The sequence below is a fragment of the Antechinus flavipes genome, chromosome 2 (assembly GCF_016432865.1).
Source record: "Antechinus flavipes isolate AdamAnt ecotype Samford, QLD, Australia chromosome 2, AdamAnt_v2, whole genome shotgun sequence".
In the NCBI taxonomy this organism is placed as follows: Eukaryota; Metazoa; Chordata; class Mammalia; order Dasyuromorphia; family Dasyuridae; genus Antechinus; species Antechinus flavipes.
Window position 1 is genome coordinate 390,599,812 of NC_067399.1, and position 21,523 is coordinate 390,621,334.

General features: G+C 36.6%; 1 protein-coding gene and 1 pseudogene across 1 annotated transcript in view; both read right to left on the minus strand.

Moving 5' to 3' along the window:
- DIAPH1 (diaphanous related formin 1) overlaps nucleotides 1-21,523 on the minus strand; it is an 86,672-nt gene that overhangs the window by 13,425 nt on the left and 51,724 nt on the right. The window contains exons 19-26 of the mRNA XM_051978615.1: nucleotides 9,739-9,837; nucleotides 6,247-6,341; nucleotides 2,577-2,678; nucleotides 2,069-2,308; nucleotides 1,802-1,931; nucleotides 802-927; nucleotides 432-595; nucleotides 198-333 (exon numbers count right to left, since the gene is read on the minus strand). Coding sequence (XP_051834575.1) covers nucleotides 198-333; nucleotides 432-595; nucleotides 802-927; nucleotides 1,802-1,931; nucleotides 2,069-2,308; nucleotides 2,577-2,678; nucleotides 6,247-6,341; nucleotides 9,739-9,837 — 1,092 coding nt within the window. The remainder of the gene's footprint in view (nucleotides 1-197; nucleotides 334-431; nucleotides 596-801; nucleotides 928-1,801; nucleotides 1,932-2,068; nucleotides 2,309-2,576; nucleotides 2,679-6,246; nucleotides 6,342-9,738; nucleotides 9,838-21,523) is intronic.
- LOC127550042 (protein C1orf43-like) lies at nucleotides 6,348-9,275 on the minus strand (annotated as a pseudogene).

Here is a 21,523-nt window from a genome sequence, read left to right on the forward strand (position 1 = left end):
AATTAAGAAAATAAGGAATAAAATTTTTAAAAATTGAACTCTGAAAGAGGAAATTAGAGCACACACAAAATTGATTTGAGGAACCAAAAGCTCAGTTATTTGAGTCCAGTTCAAAGATCAGCCATTTTCTCTCCCTAAACAGCAATTCCTGAACATGCTTACTGTTTCACCCTTTATTCCTTGTTCTCCTTTCATACCTGCATTCATATCTATCAATTGTTCTCTCTTCTGCTGCTTCTCTAATCGTTCTTTCTCTGCCTTTTCTTTGGCTAACTTTGCTCGACGCATTTTTTCCTCTGTCTCCCGTCGTTTTTGGTTCTCCTTGACAGCTTGCTATGAATAAAAAATAAAATAATTAAGCAAACTGAGCTAGTTTCTGAGAGAAAAACTCCTAGGGTTTCTTGATTTGTAGGCAAAGACTGCTTGCTTACCAGAAACATATTCCTGAAATTGTTTAAGTCCATGAAGAATTCTTCCACAGTCATTTTCTTAGGATCAAAGAGGAAGTAATCTCCTAATTCCTTAAAGAGGGTTTCCATGTTAGAATGCATCATTCGCAGCTTGTTATATTGTTCCTGGGCATCCTTTACAAAGCTGTGAAACCAAGGAGTAAAGGACCAGGACCAAGAAACTAATAGTATTTTTTGCTTCTTTAGACTCTTCTTCAACTAAACACTCCTAGAGAGGACAATCACCTATTAGCCACAAAAGAGATCTCACTAAAATGTGTTCCAAACTCCTATTTCTGAGCCCCATAGACATCTCCTATTTATCCCCCTCTTCATAATCCTTGAAAGGATATGGTCATTTTCTCCACAAATTTGTCTTTTTCATCAGTGGCAGCTGGGAAGTTCTGAACATCTCTTTCTACATCTGAAATCTGCTTCTTCATTAGATCCAGGTTCTTCTGTAAATTCTCAGCTGAAACTGTATAAGATGGATGAGGTAACAATGAATTTATAGCTTCAATGAAAAATGAACTTATAACCCTGAAAGGATCTAGCCTAAGAGAGCAGCTCTTCAAGCTAGTAATTGTCCCCTTCCCAATTGCTTTGGATACTTGATTACATTTAATTCAGCACTTTTTAATATTTGACTTGACATACCTTTCAATACTCTCTAGTACGTGCAAATCTTATTCTTGCATCTTGCAAGATTCTAAGCACCTTAATAACTAGAATTGTATCATGAATTTATTTGGCAAACCCCAACATCTCAATTGCCAGCAAAATCAGAAATGGTCAATATATTTAATTTAATGAACTAAGCTCTTCCCCTTTGGGCTCTGTGGTCTTGGTTCCATGCCTGTTAGAGGATTGGGATTTAGAAGTAAGGAGACTTTCACAGAAACACAGAGCTAAGAAAGTGCTGCCTGTATAATATTTCGAATTACTTCTATTCTCAAGAGAGAATGGTAGAATCAGTTTTTCCTTCAGCAGAAAGCTAAATTTTCTCTGCTTTCTTCCCAAATAGTGACATCTTAGCTTTTGCCAAGAAAGTATATGTTTTCTGAATGGGAAAACCAAGAGTTGAAGTCTTAGACTAAAAACAAGTGCCTTTCCTCAAGTTGGCTTTCTTTTCACTGTGCTGCTAATCTTTTTCCTCAGTTTCATACACAGAAGATCTTCTCCATTTTACATTTTCACAATGGACTCATGTTCCCCCAATATCGCTTCTAAACCAAAATGTAGTCATTAGTTTGAGACAATGAACTCTATAACTAAACCTCTATTTCCCTCTGCAAGCAGGTATTTGCCAGCCCCCTATGCCATAGTGCAGTCTCTCCCCAGGCTGTCCTTACCTCTACTAGCCTTCTCTACGTGGGTTAACTCATCTGGGAACTTGAGGACATCAGGGTAGTTGTTCTCACACATTTCTGCCAAGAAATGCAGCAGTGTCATCTTCTGATCAGTGGACTTGGTGTCACGAAGCTGAGAATGAGAATATCTGTGAGCAGGGAGTGGATCTGAGAGCAAAACCACCCTCAGAAAATTGTAGTCCCTACTATTTGGTCCAAAGGACTAGAAAACTTGCCCTGGTCTCTTTCTGTTCTGTCTCCCATTCTCACCTTGCAAAGGAAGCTAATGTTGAAGCCAAAGGCACCAGCATTCCTAGAACCAGCATTCATGTAGTTGCCCACAAGCAGGGTTATCTCCAAGAGGCTAGAAAAGTTCTCACTCTTTCGTACCTCTTCACAAGCAGCTGTTACAGAAACAATTTCTGGCTTGATATTTTCTACCTGCTCATTGAACTGCAGCTTGAAGAGGATGGCATTGAGTCGAGGTCGAAGGCGAGGCACAGTGCCCATCTGGTGGGAAGGACAAAGGAGCTAGAGCATAACCAGGCAAAGAAATAGTAACAGGGAGAAGGTGGGGGGGAAGGGAGGCAGACTTCAAAACCATTGGTCAGGTACAGAATCCCAAAGTGGGGGAAGGAAAAAATATTAAGTCCAGGTTTAAGACAGAACAAGGCTAACCTCCCCAGCATGAAGGAATGAAATGGTCACTACCCAATAGGTAGATATAGATAAACAGACAGACAGCTTTTCCCCATGGGTTAAGGAGTCTCTTACTCACCACTACACCAAACTGTTCTGACTCAGCCAAATCATCATATTCATCCTTTAGTTCTGACAGCATCTTTAGTTGCTCTGGCTCTGGCATCTGCTTAATGAGATTCTGAAAGAAAGAAAAAAAGAGGGAGAGAGAAAAGGAGGGGAAAGGAGGGAAGGAAAGAAATGGGATAGGAAGAGAGGCAGAGAGAGAGAGAGAGAGAGAGAGAGAAAAGAGAGAAGGAAGGAAGAAGAGAGGTAAAGAGAGAGAGAGATGTTTAGTTTGCCTAATTTTAGTTGAACATATCTCTTAAATTGTCCTACTGATCCCATTCAATGTTCAAGGATCAATGTGAAGAAAAACTACAGGATACCTATTACCTGTCTTATGAGAGAGCCAACTCAAAAGATTAAAAAAATTCTTAAGAAATACTCTAAAAAAGTTCAAGTTTTATCTTTTAATTTCCTTTATCCTTTAAAATAATGTATATTATTTTATTATAATATATAAAAATTCTGTAAAGTAATATCCTTTAAAAAAAAAAAAAACTATAGACACTAAAAAATAGGAATGGAAATAACAAAAAATTTCCAGAACCCAAGAGTTAAGATTATTTATGATAGAATGAAAGCAGGATGCCCCCACTCATTATTATTTCTGTTAAGTTTTAGAAATGTTATCAATAGTAATAAAATAAAAAAGGAAATTAAAATTTTAAATGACAAAGAGGTACAATGACTTAATTAGAAAATCCAAGAAACTCATCAAAAAATAATAGCCTCACCAAAATAGGAGGATTAAAAAAGATAACCTCACAAAATTATTAATATTCCTAAATATAACTACTAACTCAGAAAAGTTATAAAATAGAAAAATACTATTTAAAGTGTACTAAATATGTGGAAATTAATTTATAGTCAAAGTACATTTTACTTATGAAATAAAAAGGAACTAAACAACTGGAAAAGTATCAAGTATGGGGACATATGACTTCACTATTATGGCTTAGCGGGAAGAATGCCCTTTACAAAAACAAGTGGATACTTTCTCTACAACTTAAAGAGTTTTATAGGGTTATTCAAGACCCTAAGAGGTTAAATGATCTGTTCATAATCACAAAGTTAGTATGTGCCAGAGGCAGGACTTGAACCCAGGACTTCTTGGCTCCTAGGCCAGATTTTTTATCTACTGCAATATTCTGCTTCTTCTGTGTTAATATAGAACAGGGGTAGGAGGAGGGAGGAAGAGATACCCTTAAATTTATCTTTAGATTTAATAATAAATTAAATTAATTGAAATTATAAGTAAGAAAACACAGGGGTAGCCAGCCAAGTAGTGCAGTAGATACAGCACCAGCCCTGAAGTCAGGAGGACCGGAGTTCAAGTCTGGCCTCAGACATTTAACACATCTAGCTGTGTGATCCTGGGCAAGTCACTTAACCCCAACTGCCTCAGCAAAAAAACAAAACAACAAAACAAACAAAAAAAAACTAAACATGTCAATGGAAGAACCTAAGATGAAGGACATGAAAGAAAATAATGAAACAAAATGAAAGTGAATTAGCGCCACCAAATTTCTAATTATACTAAAATAATTTAATTATCAAAATAATCTCATGCTGGGTATAAATAGGAAAAAAGCCAACAGCTCTCTGAATTAGATTAGGAAAAACTAGATTCAGAACCAAATGCATATAATTAGCCAGTATTAAATAAATCAGAGAACACAAATCATTGGAGAATAAATTCATTATTCAACAAAAACTGCTAGGAAAAATTTCAATTTGGTGGAAAAAATGGTAACAAATTAGTTTCTTACACCATTAGAAATTTCAAATGGAATTATAAAATGTCAAGCTATAAAAAAAATTAAAGCTATTAGCCATAGCCTGTGCAATTGTGTACAGGAAAAAAAAATGTAATCAGTTATGATTCTAAGAAAATTATAAGGTACAAAGAGACAAATTTCACTGAAGAAAAAAAGATTCTGCACAGGTCAAAACATTACATGTAGAAGATTCAATATATCGACCAAGAAGTCCTAACTTTAAATTTTCTGATAAAAATTTTGTCCTATTGATGCTAATACTAAAGTCATTGTTGAAAGAGGGGGAAAAAAAGATCTACTATGTAGAAATATTCCAAGAAGCATCATTTGTAATAGCAAAAAACTGAAAACAAACAAGTCTACAATGTATGAGAAATGTTGGAATAAATTTTGATATGTAAATATACACCTGTAATGGAATTTTAAAAATTAATTTTATTGTCTTCTATTTTTACATCAGAGTCATTTCAACCTCACCCCCAACCTCAAATTGAATCCTAAGCATAATGAACAGACAACTGAGACTGGTCTGAGGTCAGATATGTCTGAGTCAAAATTTGGCTTCAGACATTTAACTAGCTATGTGACCATGGGCAAGTCATTTAGCCTGCCCTCTATTTCTTCATCTGCAAAATGAGGATGATAATAATAGCACTTACTTCCCAAGGTTGCTGGGAGGATCAGATGAAATTATTCTTAGAAAATGCTTACCATAATGCTCGGCACATAATGGAATGGATATTAATATATACATACACATATGTATACATACATGTATGTTGCTAATTATCATTATCCCCATTTTCCTCTAGCTTTACTGCTTTTAGACTCCTCTAGAATTATCATACACCTACTAGATACCACTCTTCTCTTGGTCCCACTTTTAAACTTTCTTTTATGGGTTGTATTCCCCAATGAGATTGCCTCAAGGACAAGGATTCTTTGTTTTTATTTGCATTTGTATCCCCAGCATAAGAGCAGCACATAATACTTAATAAATGTTTAAAAACAGAGAGCACTGAACCTGGAGTAAAGAAAAACTAAATTCAAATTTGCACTTAGGCACTTAATAATTGTGTAACCCTAGACAAGTTACTTAATCTCTGCCTATCTCAGTTCCTCAATTACAAAATGAGGATAATAAGAGCCATAAGAGCATAATAAATGTTCATTTCCTCTCTACCTTCCTTCTAACAAAGAAAAACAAAAGCAGGACAGTGACTATATCTTTCCCAGTTGTCGTCAGAGGAAATATGTTTCATTACAATATAAAAGCTTCATTGGTTTTTAAGTTTTTCATAGTTTGACTTTGTCTTAGGGATTTTAAATTTATATTAGTGCAATAACAGAATGTTTTTCTCTTGGTTGTGTTTATTTCTCTTTGCATCAGTTTGTACATGCAGCCCCAAGTTTCTCTGAATTCCTCAATCATTTTTTGTTGTGTACTATTATAATTAATGTAACTGATTATTATTACTCAGTGGCAGATAATAAATATAAAGGATGCAAAGAAAATATATAAAGACTTACTTGAACGGATACATAGTAAAGAAAGCAGAACCAAAATAATAATATATACACTCAGTGCCTTCAGCTACATAAAGAAAAACAATATTAAACAATAAAGTATCAATGTTGACCACACTGGAATTATTTTAAGTTAATAAAAACATACTCTTTTAAAAATCAGAGTGGTGTATATATAGGTACATATATATTCATTTTTGTTGTGTTTTGCTTTTTGATTTTCTCTTCTGTTCTCATTTCAATGCTAATATTGACCAATAGGTATGAAAATTTAAGTTATTTAAAATTAAAATAAATTCACTAAACCAGACCAATATAACTAAACTATCTTTGTCTTACCTGCACCATTGATTCTGTTAGAACAGCTTCATTCACCTCCAAGATGACAGCTTTGATCTCCTGATAGGGCATACGAAAAGAACCCAGGAAGATTGCTGCCAGAAAATGAGAAACAAAATGTTTCTTCCATTTTCTTCCTCTTCCAAGCCAATATTAGTATATATTTTGTTTAATTTTCCAACTGTTTTGTTAAGTAACCAGTTTGAAAAGTCAAACCAATGTAGTGACTTATTGGGGGAATTTAGAATTAGTGCTTATTTCACATTTCCCTTTAGTCACATCTTGATCCATGGTATGCAAAGAGAAGCAAGGCAATCCTCTAAATACAACACAAATTTCAACAGGGGTTGGTTTAAGTACAGTACTCTTGCTCCCTTCTGTCCTTTTCTCTCCACAACTTTAAATGGCATGTCCATGGACTAGAGTTTCCATCCAAGTGGATAAGATATTTACTAGCTAGCTAAAAATGGTTTCCATTTTTAATGCCCTCTTCCCCACCCCCACTATCCTACTCTGGATAAAACTCACCTTGGGAGAAGGCAAAAAATAAACATGATTAAAAACAAGTTCAGGTAAGGAAGAAGTGACACAGGAAAAATTTGTGGATTCAACTCCATAAAAATGCTATCAGAGGGAGAAAGAGGGCCTTATGGAACTTAGAATACATTTACAACAGGTCTGAGTGATAAGGTAAGGAAGAATTCTGGGCATAACAATATCAATGCTGTCCAGTGCTACTGTATCTCCTGCCCTGGAGAAATCCCTAAGTACTGAGTCTAGATTCTTTTCCTGGAGACATATTAGCTATTCTATCCCCAAATTCAGTCAGAGGGTGCTCTCTAGTGTTTTGTAGTTATTCTTAAAACTCTTCAGCTACAGAAAATGCTTTTACTCTTTTGGCTGGAGGACAGAGAGGTGACCTGGATAGTTGTTCAGGAGGAAACTTCAGCAAGCGATGTTAGATCTTTAACTATCAACTGGGGATTCTAACACAGGGTTTGACAGGAGCAGCCAATTCACTCAGTGATCCCTGATAATATAGATATTCATTCTGGCCAACACACCAGTTCCACATTGAGCAGTCTTATAGCCATCTAACAGGTTATCAGTTAGAGCTTTTGCAGATATCCCTGAAGGAGGAACTTGTGTTCCAAAGGTCCAGCACATAAGAGCAAAAGTTCTTTCCATCAGTGAATGAGGATGCTAGCTTTCTGATAGGTGGGTTCTCAAAGGCATTAATGACATCCAAGACATTCCCTTTATACAGGTATTTGTAACCATGTTGATTTCTTAGTGTCTCTAGCTGCAAAAGTCTAGCATCATCCTCTTCAAGAAGCTGGAGTTCATAATTTACATCCTTAAATAGCTCTTCCTTCAGATTCTTGGGAGCTTTATACCCTACATGAATGTAAGGGCCTCTGAGACTTCACAGGAAATCGAATGCTCTGCCTCTTCACAAAAATCAAAAGCAGCAAAAATACCAAGCTCCCTTACCAAGGGAGAGGTCTGTGGGAACTGAATGTGGATCACAATATAGAATTTCCACTTCTTTTGTTGTTTGCTTAAATTTTATTTTCTCATTTTTTTTTTCCTTTTTGATCTGATTTTTCTTGTGCAGCAAGATAATTGTATAAATATGTATGCCTATATTGGATTTATATATATATATATATATATTTACCATGTTTAACATATATGATATTACTTGCCATCTAGGGGAGGGGATGGAGGGAAGGGAGGAAAATTGGAACACAAGGTTTTACAAGGGTCAATGGTAAAAAATTATCCTTGCATATGTTTTTAAAATAAAAAGCTTCAATTAAAAAAAAAAAAAAACCAAGCTCCCATCGGCCATCACTAGTATGATATTAGCTCTGGTCTGGACAACCAGTTACTGCCACACACCATGGCCTCCCTCCAGCTTTGTTAAGTGTGGGCTTTGTAATAGCAATGGCTCTAGGGTTCCTTGGTGTTCCCTGAACATTTTCTTATAGGAAAGCCAAAGCTAGGCCCAGTCAGTAAACATGGCAGCTGGGAGGGGGATAGAGGGAAGAGAATCTTCCTAAAATACTGCTTTTATCATGTCATAATCCTGCTCAAGAAACTTTTTAATGACTCTTCACTGGCTATAAGATAAAAGTCCAAACTCCTGGTTTAAAGACTTTCATGATCTGACCACAACCAATTTGTTCAGCCTTAATCCTTACTGCCTGGTTATATTAACCCTTCATTCCAGGCAAAACCATTTACTTGTCATCTACTGAATGTCTCTTCCCTGTCACCCACATCTTTGCTATGGAGATGCCCTACTTCCTCCTCTCTTGTTTTTCTAAATTGTATCCATTCAAGTTCCAAATCCATCCTCATTTATTAAAATATCTGATCTTTCTTTAAAGCCCTTCATGCCTATATTATTCACTTGGAAATTATATATTATTTGGTAGTATGTCTTTTATGGCAAGAAGAGTGAAAAGAATACTAGCTAGACATGCGTTAGGAAAACTTGGATTCCAATTCTGGAGTTTATATTTACTAGCAATATAACCATGAACAAATCACATCCCTTCTTTATGCCTTATTTTCTCATCAGCAAAATGAGAAAAACCTTCCCTTATCCTACCTCTCACAAGGTTACTATAAGGAAACTACATCATCAGATGGAAGATGCTGGAGTTATGCTTCTTGAAAGAAGGGAGTTTCCTTTCTTGTCTTTATATCCCTAGTTCCTGGTAAGATGCCTCACATAGACTAAGTCTCAATATATGCTTTCTGAATTGAATTGCTACTACAGTTTTTTTATATATGAATGCATGCTTCTTTAACAAAACTAAAGCTCCTTAAAGACAATAATTGTCTCTTACATTTTACCTTTTTGTGTTCCTTATAGCACCTAGCATGATGCTGTAGAGGATGTTCAGTATTTCTTGATCATACAATCAGAGATAGCCAGGAATTACATTTATGCTTATCGGGTACAGCTTTCTACCTACCTTGTTCTTATATGCACAAACCAATATCCATCCTAACCTCTAGAAATCAATTTTCTTATTTGCTTTGTAGTGAAATTTCTGACCCAAAAGTTCATTTTGGAAGCAGAGAAGACAATATTTAAGCACAATGATAAACCAAACCTTAAGCATTTCCTTGGGCTCATTCAGACCAAAATTAAGCCAATGGCTCCTCCAGTTAAAGAAAGCTGAACCAGTATAATGACAAAGACAAGCATGTTAAATAGGCAGGTGAAAATTCCAAATCTGGAATTACAGCATCTCAAAGATAGCAAGAGTTTCACAGGCCACTTAATCACCCTTGTTTGAAGAGTGGTTACCCAGTTTTCAGTCCAGGGCATGCAGGGGATGGAGGGAAGAAGTTCCTGAGGCAGTACATGCTGGGCCACTTTAATTATTGGGTACAGCTGAAAATGAGTTGCTAGAAAGCTATTCCCCGCAGTTCCCCTTCATCTTGCAAAAAATGGATCATAGTTATACTTACAGAGATTTTGGGCCGTCTTTGAATCCAACACCTTCAGTTCTTTTACTTTTTTCTTCTGTACTGACTTCTTTTCTTCTCCACCTTCCTGATCCTTCTTGGCTGTGGGGAAAGATTAGAAAGGCAGGATTAACAATAAACAAAATCCATTGCTGAAAAGTTTCAATTTACAAAATAGTTCTGTAGCCCTAGGAAGATTACTACTACCCCTGTAATGTGATACAAAAGATTCTGGAAGTGATTATCCAGGGATAGTGTGAATATGATTAACCTGCAGAAGGAATCCTAATATATAAATATCAACTTGTTGTCCATAAAACATATAAAGGGAAAGAATGACTTCTTTGTAAATACTATTCCCCTTTTCCCATTCTTAAACATTACTCAACTTTCCACATGCAGGTCAAATCCCATCTCCTTGATTATATACTAACTTTAAAAAGCCCTCTCTTTTCTTTGAATTCTTAATGTACTCATTGTTTGCAACATTAGTTTGATAATTAAAATACCCTATTTTGCTATCTCTTTAATAGTTGTCTTAAAGATTTTTTAAAACTCCACATATAAATTACAGTTAACACTTCCACATGGTGATTTTCCTCCATCACAGTTGTGGTATGTCATAGAATGGGCATAAAAAAATTAAATGGGAATTTGGGGAGAGTTTTATTGAAGTCACAGATGACAGAAAAAATTTAGAAAATCAGAAATGCATAAAAAAAATATATATATATAGTATATATAATATCAACATATTTTATCTTTTAATATTCTAATAATTCAATTTCTTCTCTGGTATGAAAAAAGGGCGAAAAAATTTTATGCAGATTTTCCAGAGAGTAGAGGTGCTATGCCTTTAACTCCTGCAATGTGGAAGGTTAACTATACTTTTTGAACTTTACTTGTTTATATTCTATCATCAACTCAATAATAAATTCTACTTCTACTGCTTCTTATAAGCATAGCAGGCACTTAACAGCAAAAATATATGATATTTATAAGTGTTTTATAATTTACAAAGTAAATTTACTTATATTTTCTCATATAATAACCCTCTGAGGGAAATATTAGAAGTATTATTCTAATTTTACTGATGAAAAAACAAATTCAGAGAAGCTAGGTCAATAAACATTTGTTAAATGTTTATCATGTGCCAGGCATTGTGCTAAGCAATGGAAATACAAAGAGAGGCAAAAACAGTCTCTACCCTCAAGGAGCTCACTGTCCAATAAGAAAAAATAATACAAATAGCTATGTACATACAAGATATAGAAAGGGTAAATAGAAAGTAATTTTAGAGCAAGGCATTAATATTGAGGGAAAACAGGACAGGCTTCTTTAACATCAACTGGAGGCAGTATGGTAAACAGCAAAGAACATCAGTACTAAATCTAGGCTCCCTTGGGTCTGAATTTGTCCCAATTCACACTATTAGATTTAGAGGAAGGGTACAAACTTGAGCTGTGACTAAAGTCCAATACCATTTTCACTGCAGCACTTTGCCCTTCTTAACATCTAGGAACTGAGCAACATTCTTTTAAATTTTTATTTATGCCTTTTGTAGTCATACCATCATCTCCAAATATCTTTATCTTGTCCCACCCAAAACCAAACAATTCTATTACACTAACATACCACTATTTGTTTAGTCATTCCCCATTAGAAAGGTTTACCAACTTTATTCTAGCTTTTTGCTACTATAAAAAGGTTTTCTGTGCATATTTTGGCATATGTGGTGATGAACTATTGATTAAAGATAATAAATTAGTAGGAAACAGGAGAACAAAGTATAGACATTTGCATCCAGGAAATTGTGAAGAAGGTAGGGCAGATTAGTCTCTCTCTACAGCCTGCAGTTTTTCCTGTGTCAACACCTGTGTTTGAATATAACTCCTAATCCGGTAACAAGGAAAAAGACTAGTGTTCATGTCAGTTCTGATGGATAGCTTCAACACTGACCCTTTAAGACACAATTTTACTGAAACTGAAAATTCAGAAAGCTTACAAGATGGTAATGCGCTTAAGACAATAATTTTGTCATTACTCAGACTCGAATTTCTCATTTCTACCAGAACAGGAAGAGCAACCTTATATAGAGGACTCCTATCCTATTCTCAGTGATAATGAAATCAAAAGAGGAAAAGCTAAGTAATTCTAGTTCAAGAAATCATGTGAAGTTTCCAAGGGACAGAAGTCCAGAGATATGTAAACAAAGTAATTTTGTTGGAAGTTCCTGCCAAGACCCAAACTGCCTGGAACTCTTCTGGGACCCATAGTGAAAAGCCTTGTACCATCTAGCTAACTCCCTGGAAGTAAGATTTCCAGCTGCTGAAGCCCTGACCTATTATTCTGTAGATGTGAAGTACTTTCCTGATAAGAGCATCAGCTCTTAGACAGGGCAACTGGCCAAATCTAGCTTCCCCAGGCAAGCTTTGCTGATCTTAATGCCTTTCTCCAAATGTATACCGCTAGCCTTGCCAGGAAATCAGTTCCTGTCGCTTCTCTCTTTTAGTCAATATACTCCTGGGGATAGAAAGCAGGCTTGCTTCAGTGGCTGTGAAAGTCAAAGTCACTGACCTACTTCTGAGTAGTTTAGCAAAATCATGCAAGCAGCTTAGCTAAAAACAATGTCCTCAGTTCATACTAGGAGCCTAAGATATTCTCAGGAATTATATAGGTTAAAAAAATGGGAAAGGCTAATAAGGTTCAGGGCCCTCATGATATCAGTCCTATACATCAATACCCCAGTTATTATTTCTGCTTTATATTAAGCTCACATTAGTAAGATATTTCACTATTATTTATCAAAGCAATACCATAAACCTAACAGCCCCCAAACTACAAACAACACTAAGCTCTACAAACACACTCAAATTTCTCAGACAACAGGGACAATAATACCACTAAAGGACAATAAAGGTCTTGGAAATAGGAGCCCAGATACCATATAATTGATAGGTTAAAGCTTCTGTGGATATAACAAACATACTTTCTGGTCCTAGGTTCATGGCAAAGAACTCCTAGCTCTGATTTACAAACCATTTATCAGATTTTGGAGAATTATAATCATGGCAGAAGAGGAAGCTATGCCTTTTTTCCCCCAGTAATGCCCTAATCTTTCTTCTATATGACCCACCCTCCTCAAATATTCCTTTCTTCTCTTCTATCACTTCCTCTGTGGAAAAATACAATGGCAGACTGTACCTCAATGTGAAGAGGGGACATCTGGGTTTATCCCTTCTGGGTCCCAGTGAACTAAGAGGAATTCAATCTGCCTTTCCTGATTTTTGCATTTATGATTTCATATATTACTGGCAGAAGATGACATCTCCGAGTTAAGCCTGTGATTTAAATTTCCATCCTGAGATCCTCTGTAAGAAGGCCCACAGCACTTCTTCCGAGGGGCTAAAAAAGAGAGGGTCTGACACAGAATGTTAATTCCTGCTATAATGCAGGCATTTAACTGCATAGACACACTGCTGTGCCAGAAGACAACCATCAGCCAAACACCTCTCTGCTCTAGGCTTTTCCAGAAAGGACTTGTTTTTTCTGTTGCCCAGGAGGTTGGGTGCCTGCAGTGAGGTGTGTCCCTGATGAGCAGTAGCAGCTGAGCAGAGAACAGAGCTTTGCCTGAGCTTGTCTCCCTCTCTCCTCCCCCTCCCCACTCCAGACTCCTCCCTAGCTAAGCCCTTTTTTCCCCCTGCGTCACAAACACAAAATGGAGATATTCTGGGAGGAAAACAATCTGTATAAAATGGCTGAATGCAGCAAAACCAGGCAGTTGAAGAGAAGCACAAGGACACCCTCTGCTGTCCAACCTGAGGACCTATCTTCCTTTTTTTTTTTTTTTCCTATGCTTCAACAAAGAACTTGGGCCTTTTCGTCCCCCACCCCCAACTTCACAGAAGAGAAACTAAAGCATAGCACAGCAAAAAAAATTTTGACATATAGCTTCAAAAGAGAGTTGTAAAAGGGATTCTAAAGCTAGAATGTCTAGCATCCAGTTCATTGCTTAATCATGTTTAGTGTTAACAGATTTTCCTGCATCCACAGTACAATAAGAAGGCTGCCCAAAGCACAGAATTCCATCATTCCAATCCATGATCTCATAGCCTCTGGGAATCCCTGGGTCACAGCCTTCATTTCCCCAGGAATTCCTGCTGTAGGCTCCTCTCAATGAAATTTATAAATAGGAAATGGGGGAATAAAGAATTGTCTGACATCCTGTGAATAAAATCCTCAAGGATTTGCTTGAACTGCAGGTGGGGATGAGTCAGCAGAGAGGACCTGGGACAATGGGTAAATACTGCTGAGAATAGATTTAACCTATTGCATCCTTGGGGCTGAGAACTCAACTAAAGGCACAACCTCATCTTGTAAACAGAATTTGGGAGTCAGGAAAACCTAATGCCAAATTTCATTTGTAATGTTTTGTTCTGATTAATGGCAAATCATCTAAACCCTCTGAGCCTCAGTTTTCTCATTTGTAAATGGGGAAATTACCTTTAGTATCCTACATTATAGGGTTGTTGGGAAACTGGAAGATAATATATGTACTGTTGTGTTGCTGGGTTGTTTTTTTTTTTTTTAACTTTAAAATGTTATACAATTGGCAACTATTATTATCAGTAGATATTACTTCCATATCTACCTCAACAATACCTGCTCTGCTTGGGATGATGTAAATGACAATGCCTAGGAGCTCAGCATGGGAATGGCCTTAAGTTTCCCTGTGACACAACTCAGAATCCAGAAAGACAGTACTAAGTGGAACAAGAGAAAAAAGGTCAAACAGATATAGTTAGGAAAAAATGCTGAGTCAGTATTATAAATGGTTTGTTTCTACTGCCTAGAGAGTTGCTACCTTGCACTCTCCCGAAGCAGTGATCTAGTGAAAGAACCCACATATATAAACTTTAAATTACTAAGGAACACAGGAATAATGCTTTGGGATCAATACCAAGATACCCACCACGGGCAACAAAGAAGAAACAATCAGAAGCTCTGTATAAGAACTGAGGGGCTTCCACTGAAATCAAAGGGACTGCTAGTGCTCATGGGTCCGATCTACATGAAGCAAGGAAATAAGATCCACATGAAGCTGCTGTAAAGAAGAACCATTCCTATTGACAGTTAAATCCCAAGGCCTAGTATAACAAATTATACCCATATGAAAAATTCCCAATTCTAGTCTTCATGGCTAGGACACAGATGGAGGACTCACAGATATCTGGACATTCTTAGTTTCAGACAAAAAACACGAAAAGAAATAAGGTACTTTGTCTGCTAGAATTAGCAGCATTCCCACCTCCAAATAAAATTTCTGTAATTAATTTCTCTGCCAATTCAAACTCTCATCTCTCTGAATTTAATAGAATTAAAAATATTATAGATTAGGGAAGTTTGCAGGGGACAGAGAATTAACAGAACTGAATGAGGCTGAGAATCAATAACAAAGATGTATGTTTAAAACTAGAAAAGCCAAAGGTTGTTAAGCAGCATTGGGGGGACACAAAGGTGCATACAGATTGCAGAGAGCACCTATTTGTTTGCTGGAATCTCCAGAAAATAGATGATCATTCAGACAATACAGTTATTCAGTCTCTCTGTGAGACTTTCCCAGCACACCCAGGGTGACTCAATAAGGGAGTGCTGAGAACCACTCTGTATCAGATTTGGGTGGGTAGGAAATAGGAAAGACTCATTATGGGGTATTGCCCCAAACAAGGATTGAAGTGGGTATCAGCAAAGGTGTGGCAGAGAATAATCAGCTTATGTTATATTAAGGAACAACAGGGCTGGAGGGCAGGATTCAAGACTCAAAGGGACACATGAAGAATAATGTTTATTAATAAAGCAAAACTGCCAAGGGGGGGTAGGGGTAAGGAATTAAGATCAGAGACCAAGTCCACAGCACAGTGCAAGGAAATTTCCCCATTACCTTTCTTTAATTTAATTTACGATTTCTTTTTACCTAGGTCATTCTTTTCTAAACACTCTTCCTTTCACAAGGGTAAACATAAATTTTTCCATAAATATTTCCAATGAGATATAATGAAAAAAGCGAGAAGCCTACATATTTCTGGATGATCATAATATGCCCCCGCCTCACTCTTTCTTTCTTACACAGGGGCTCTATAAACAGACTATATATATTTCTCATAATTCTTTTGTTACTAAGGGTCCTAAAACCACCCACCCCTATTTTATTATTTCCAGTTTGGAAGACAGTAAGTCACAAGGCTTGAAGCATAAAAAAAAGAACAGATGGAGAAAGCACCCTGCCCCCAGCCAGGGCCTGCTGATGCAGCTGCTTGTTTTTGTCATAGTCCTGTTTTTTTCCCTTCTTTGTTCCCGAGGCGGAGGCCAGGAAAAGGAGGGGGGAGAGGGGGAGGAAGGGGGTGGAGAAGAGGGGGTGCCTCGTCACTGCAGATACTGAAAATCACCTGATACTCTCATCCAATCCCTAGCCTCTGACTTCATAATTTGGAACCTGAGCCAAAGTAGCTCAACTGCGCTCGCCCCGTGGCTGAAAAGAGCAATGCAAGAAAAGAAGAAAAAGGTGAAGAGCAGAAAAAGTTGTGTGTGGGGATTTGGAGCAGCTCTCCCATCCTGAGGGGGTCCTGAGGAGAAAGAATAAAAAAGTTTACCCCCTTTTCTGAGCTGACCTTCTAAAAGGAGGGGTCTATGGCACTGAGGGCAAGGCTAGGATGACATAAGAGCCAGAGAAAAGATGCTTCAGCACTGCTCTTTACAACAGGGCCCCTGGAGCACCTTCTGCCTCCATGACCCTAGAGGCTCCAATAGACTTTGGTTTCCTTAGTGGTTTTCAATTCCACTGAGAATTGTAGGAGAAAAGGGGATATCTGGACCATATAGTCCAGTGCCTCAGAGTTTGTCATGGCCTAACTCTTTTGTCAATTGGACTCTCATCCTGCCCATAACAGGACAGGGCAGAATGAAGAAAACAATTTCCTTGGGAGGGTAGTGAAACTGAGGTAAAACTCTGCCCCTGACTCCAAGAATCCAGAGCTGCAGGGACAAAACTAGAGATCAAGAAGGCATACACATATTTAAAAATCAAACTTGGATTCAATTATTCTCCAATTCAAAGAGAAACAACTGTCCTGGATCCTGTGGGATTTTCATGCAAAGGACAAAGCTCACCAGATGTTAACAACTCTATATTCCCCAAGTACAATAAATGCTTATGACTAACCAATAAGCCTTAAAAGAGGATACATAAACAATGATACAGGACCGCACTCAAAGGACTTAAGAGGCTCAGTTCATGTTTTTTTACATTCTCAGTGTCTAAATAAAAACTTCTTTAAAAAAACACCACGAAGTATAAATAATTTCTAGAAAGTACTTTCTCCATCAAGAAAAACACCAAGGATTCTGATTGGGATTTCTCACTGTGCCTTGGGAAAGCATGCTGGATGTGGACTTGGAAAGATCTGGGTTAGAATCCTGTCTTCAATATGTACTAGCTGTGGGAAATTCCTATAGGTCTTAGTTTCTTCGTGTGAAAGGAATCATTATGGTTGTTGTAAAGCTCAAATAAAATAATGTATGTAAAGCACTTTGCAAACCTTGAAGTGCTACAGAAATATCAGATATTAGTTTTAAATTAAAGTCAGAAGAAAAGAGATAAAGACTATATACATCATACCACGGCTCAAATCTCTAAGTTTCAAACTTTTGAATCAATATTTACTCCAGTCAGGCTGACCTGAGAGAACACAGGGAGAAAGGTGATCTTACAAAACCCCAGGCAATCATTCTTTGAAGCCTTCATTGCTCCTTCTGAACATATCTCTGCATAGTTGTTGTCTAGAAATTCTTGTCCATGCTATTATTGAATATCTAAACAAATGTAATGCTTTCCAAACTCAATTCCCAATTATTTCTATTCTCTCATTTATGACTCCAATCATTCCAACATAATACAATTTTAGACACATTCATTAGTGATGGCCACATCTATTTTTCAGTCCTGATTGGCATTTCTCATTTTCTTATCAACTTATATTTCTGTTCTATTGTGGCTCATGGAGTCTCTTCTTAGTCCTCTCAGCATTTTTTTTCTCAATGGCTGTCAAGCCACAGTTTATTTGTATTTCCTTAAAACTCCTTTATCTTAAGAAGGCCCATCTTGATTAAGCTTAGTCTGAAGAAAAAAGTTAAGAATACAGGAGTATAATATTAGTCCAAAGAAAGAAGTTAAGAATACAGGAGTATAACATTCCTAAGTACAAATAACTTCACTTCTTCACTGACAAAAATCTTTGCATTTTAAACATCCATCTTCCAAATGTCAACTGCAAAGAGCAAATACAATTTTAGCATACAATATTGATTTTAAAAATGACAACTATGTGTGTATATGTATGTGTGTGTGCACATGTATGGATATGTATGTGTATATGTACATGTGTACATATGTGCATACACAAACACACACACACACACACACACAATCTAATCTAAGAGAAAAATTTAATCAGTATCAACAAGAGAGAACAGTTTCTGGAATAGCAGAGAGAAGTGAATAGAAAGTAAAGTCATGGTAAGTTTACCAAACTTCAACACAAACTTAAATAGTGAGGTCAGATAAGCAATAAAAGGAATCATCTTCTGACATTAAATTTGAAATTTGTGGATAATATTAACACGGGACTTAAATTATATAGCCCAAGACATCTGGAGGGACAGTATAGTGCCCAATGGCCTACCTGCTGGATTTTCCAAGAGTTTCCAAGATTAAGGAGGGCTTTTGGGGCAGATGAGGAGAATGCAATGACATGAAAGAGAAAAACATTAATGACTTGAACTATGTACAGAAGGGCTGACAATAGCTACTTGTTTGGGGTGGTCTAAATGAAATTCTTAAAATCCATGACATTTGGCTAAATAATAAATTATAAGGAAGGCAAGACCACAGTATTATGGAAAGAAATTTAGACCTGGAGTCAAAAGACCTGGATTAAAGTGTAGCCTCTGATACTTAATAGCTGTGACCTTTCAGACCTTCTATTTCCTCTCTGAAAAATGGAGATAACAATACCTGTCCTCTCAGAGTTGCTAGGAGTCTCTGATAAGTTAAAGCACCTTGAAAACCAAAAAGCCCCTAAAGTAACAGCTCTATTATCATTAATGTCTCCTTTATAAGGTTGCCATGAGAAAAGCACTTTATAAATGTGAGTTATTGCTGTTCCATTATATCAGGGACAAGGATCAGTGATCAAGATTTTGCAGGTTCTAAATATGGATGAGAAACAAAATACTAATGGTTAAGATTAACCAAGAAAATGCCCTTTGGTTTTTAGGCTACTGCAAGCACTCGTGTCTCTAAGGCCTGGCATAACAAAAACAAACAAAAAAATCTCTCAAGTATCTATGTCATTAAAAAAAAAAAAGCCCATTTATATGGTCCTAGGAAGCTATAGATGAAAAGAGGTAGGAACCTTTCAAAAAATAATAAAATGTCAGAGATAGAAGGAACCTCATAGGCTATTTAGTCCAAATTATAACTGAACAAAAATCTCCCCTGCAATTTACCTATCAGAAAGTCACTCATTCTTTACTTGAAAATATTAATGAGGATGGCTCTATTTTTTAGGATGTTTTTCTTTACAACAAACCTCTGTAAATTTTACTCCTACTTTTAGTACTGCCATCTTGGACAAGGCAGAACAACTCCAATTCCTTTTCTAATAAATACCTGAAATTTGCTATCATGGTCTATATTTGCTCCCTACGCCATCCCTTGCAGATCTTAATTGTTTTAACTGATTCTCACATGGGGCTTTAATGAAGCCCTTTATCCAATCTGGTCACCTTCTTTTATGCACTTTAAAGTTTGTCAATATCTTTCCTAAAATGTGTAGCCAAGAACTAAGCACAATACTCCAGAAGTAACCTGAACAGAACACCTTATCACCTTCCTAATTCTGGATACTATGTAGCCTAAGGTCATATTAGCTTTTTTGGCTGGCATACCCAATCAATCAATAAGCATTCATTAAGCTCCTACTGTGTACAAGGCAAGTGTTAAGTACTAATGACACTAAATGAGTTTCCTGTTCACTCAAGATTTTTTAGTTATTTACTCCTACTTTCATACTTTTAAGAAATTGATTTTCTGCTTATCCTTTATCTCAACGATACTGAGCAGGCTCTAATTTCCCAGTTTTTTTTACCTTAACTATCCCCCAATCACCCAAAGTGTTTTCTGACAAGCAGCAGAACATTATACAGCTTGGAGTTGGATAAAGTCTCTGGAATTATTGCATCAGACTCTGTACTAGAGAAACAAAATAGATACAAATCAGTAATGAAATTGGTGAAATGTGCCACCTGGTGGTTAAAACATTAAGTGCAATCTGCATTAGGCAAATTTTAGATACTGAATTAAGAATTTCTGATTTTGATCTTGAGGGTACTTCCTTATACTAACAAGAACTGAAACCATTTTACAATTTAGTATATGGTCCCCAAAAGTTGCAGTGGCCAAAATATCTTGTCTTCCTTCAGTTAACTTCACAATGTGCCCCTTTAAACCTAACTAGGCAGGGTCTTGGAGAACAGAACATTCCTAGCCCTATCTTTAGAATTTGGCAGGTAGCTTGCCAGAGTTTATACTAGCATAACTTTTAAGAACTCAGGGTCATCTTCCATACCATAACAAGGTACCAGAGCAGGTCTTTAGTGGGAAAAGAAGTGCTCAAATTTTAAAAGAAGTGAAGTTTAAATTGCCTTTTATTTGGCTTTAGCTATCCCTCATTTGTTGTGAAAACTAATTGTGTTAAATGATTTTCCCAAAGTCTCACAGATAGCTACAGACAGAGGTAAGATTTGAACTTAAGTTTCCTTACTCCTTGCCCAGTGCTCTTTTCATTACATGCATCTCTAGAATAAAAAAGAAAAAGGAAGAAAAGATTATCAAAACTTATTAGAGCAAGATGTGTACATATTAAGCTAAGTAGAAAGTCCCAAAGCAGGACCAATACAATGGAATTGAATGGAAGGAAATTAAGGAAAGGATATTTTTCAAGGTCTATACTTTCTACTTAAGAAAAATAAATGTTTCCTATTTTTAAAAAAAGCGGGATCTAAAGATATTGAGCATCAAATGACAGAACTTCTGGATACCTATTATTGTCTGTGGCACTCTTTCAGAGGCAATACTGAGCCCAACACAAAAAGAGAAAAGAACTAAAAATTATGGCAATCTCCTAGTTCTTTCATTATTACAATTCTATTCGGACTATGTATTCTGACAATTATTGACTGCTAAGTCAAGTTCTAAGCTTTCCAGAGACTAAATAATACATATAATACTGGACCATGTCAGGAAGCATTCCTGGTAATCTGAAGGGTAATCAGTTATCTTTTGCATTTTAAAATTGCAAGAGAAGTAACAGAAGGGGCCTGACACCCCTAAAAAATTTGCCTAATGAGAAAGCCTGTTAATTTGCTATCCAACTTGCTTTTGTTTAAGTAATATGAACCTACTCCAATATCATCCAAAGACAAACCAATTCAGGAAAGACAACCTGCAAAAAGATAATCATACAAAACTGGCATAATAAATACAAAAACTAACCCCAGAGAGCATGTATGTTACATGCCATATCCTTACAAAATCTTAATCCTAAATAAGTCTGCAGATTTAATTGAATATTTGCTATTGGGGAATGAAACTGGTTAGATGCCACCTGGTGGACAAAAAGAAGAATACAGGCAAGAAAAAAGAATTCCTTTTTTGGAGGATCCCTTCAGA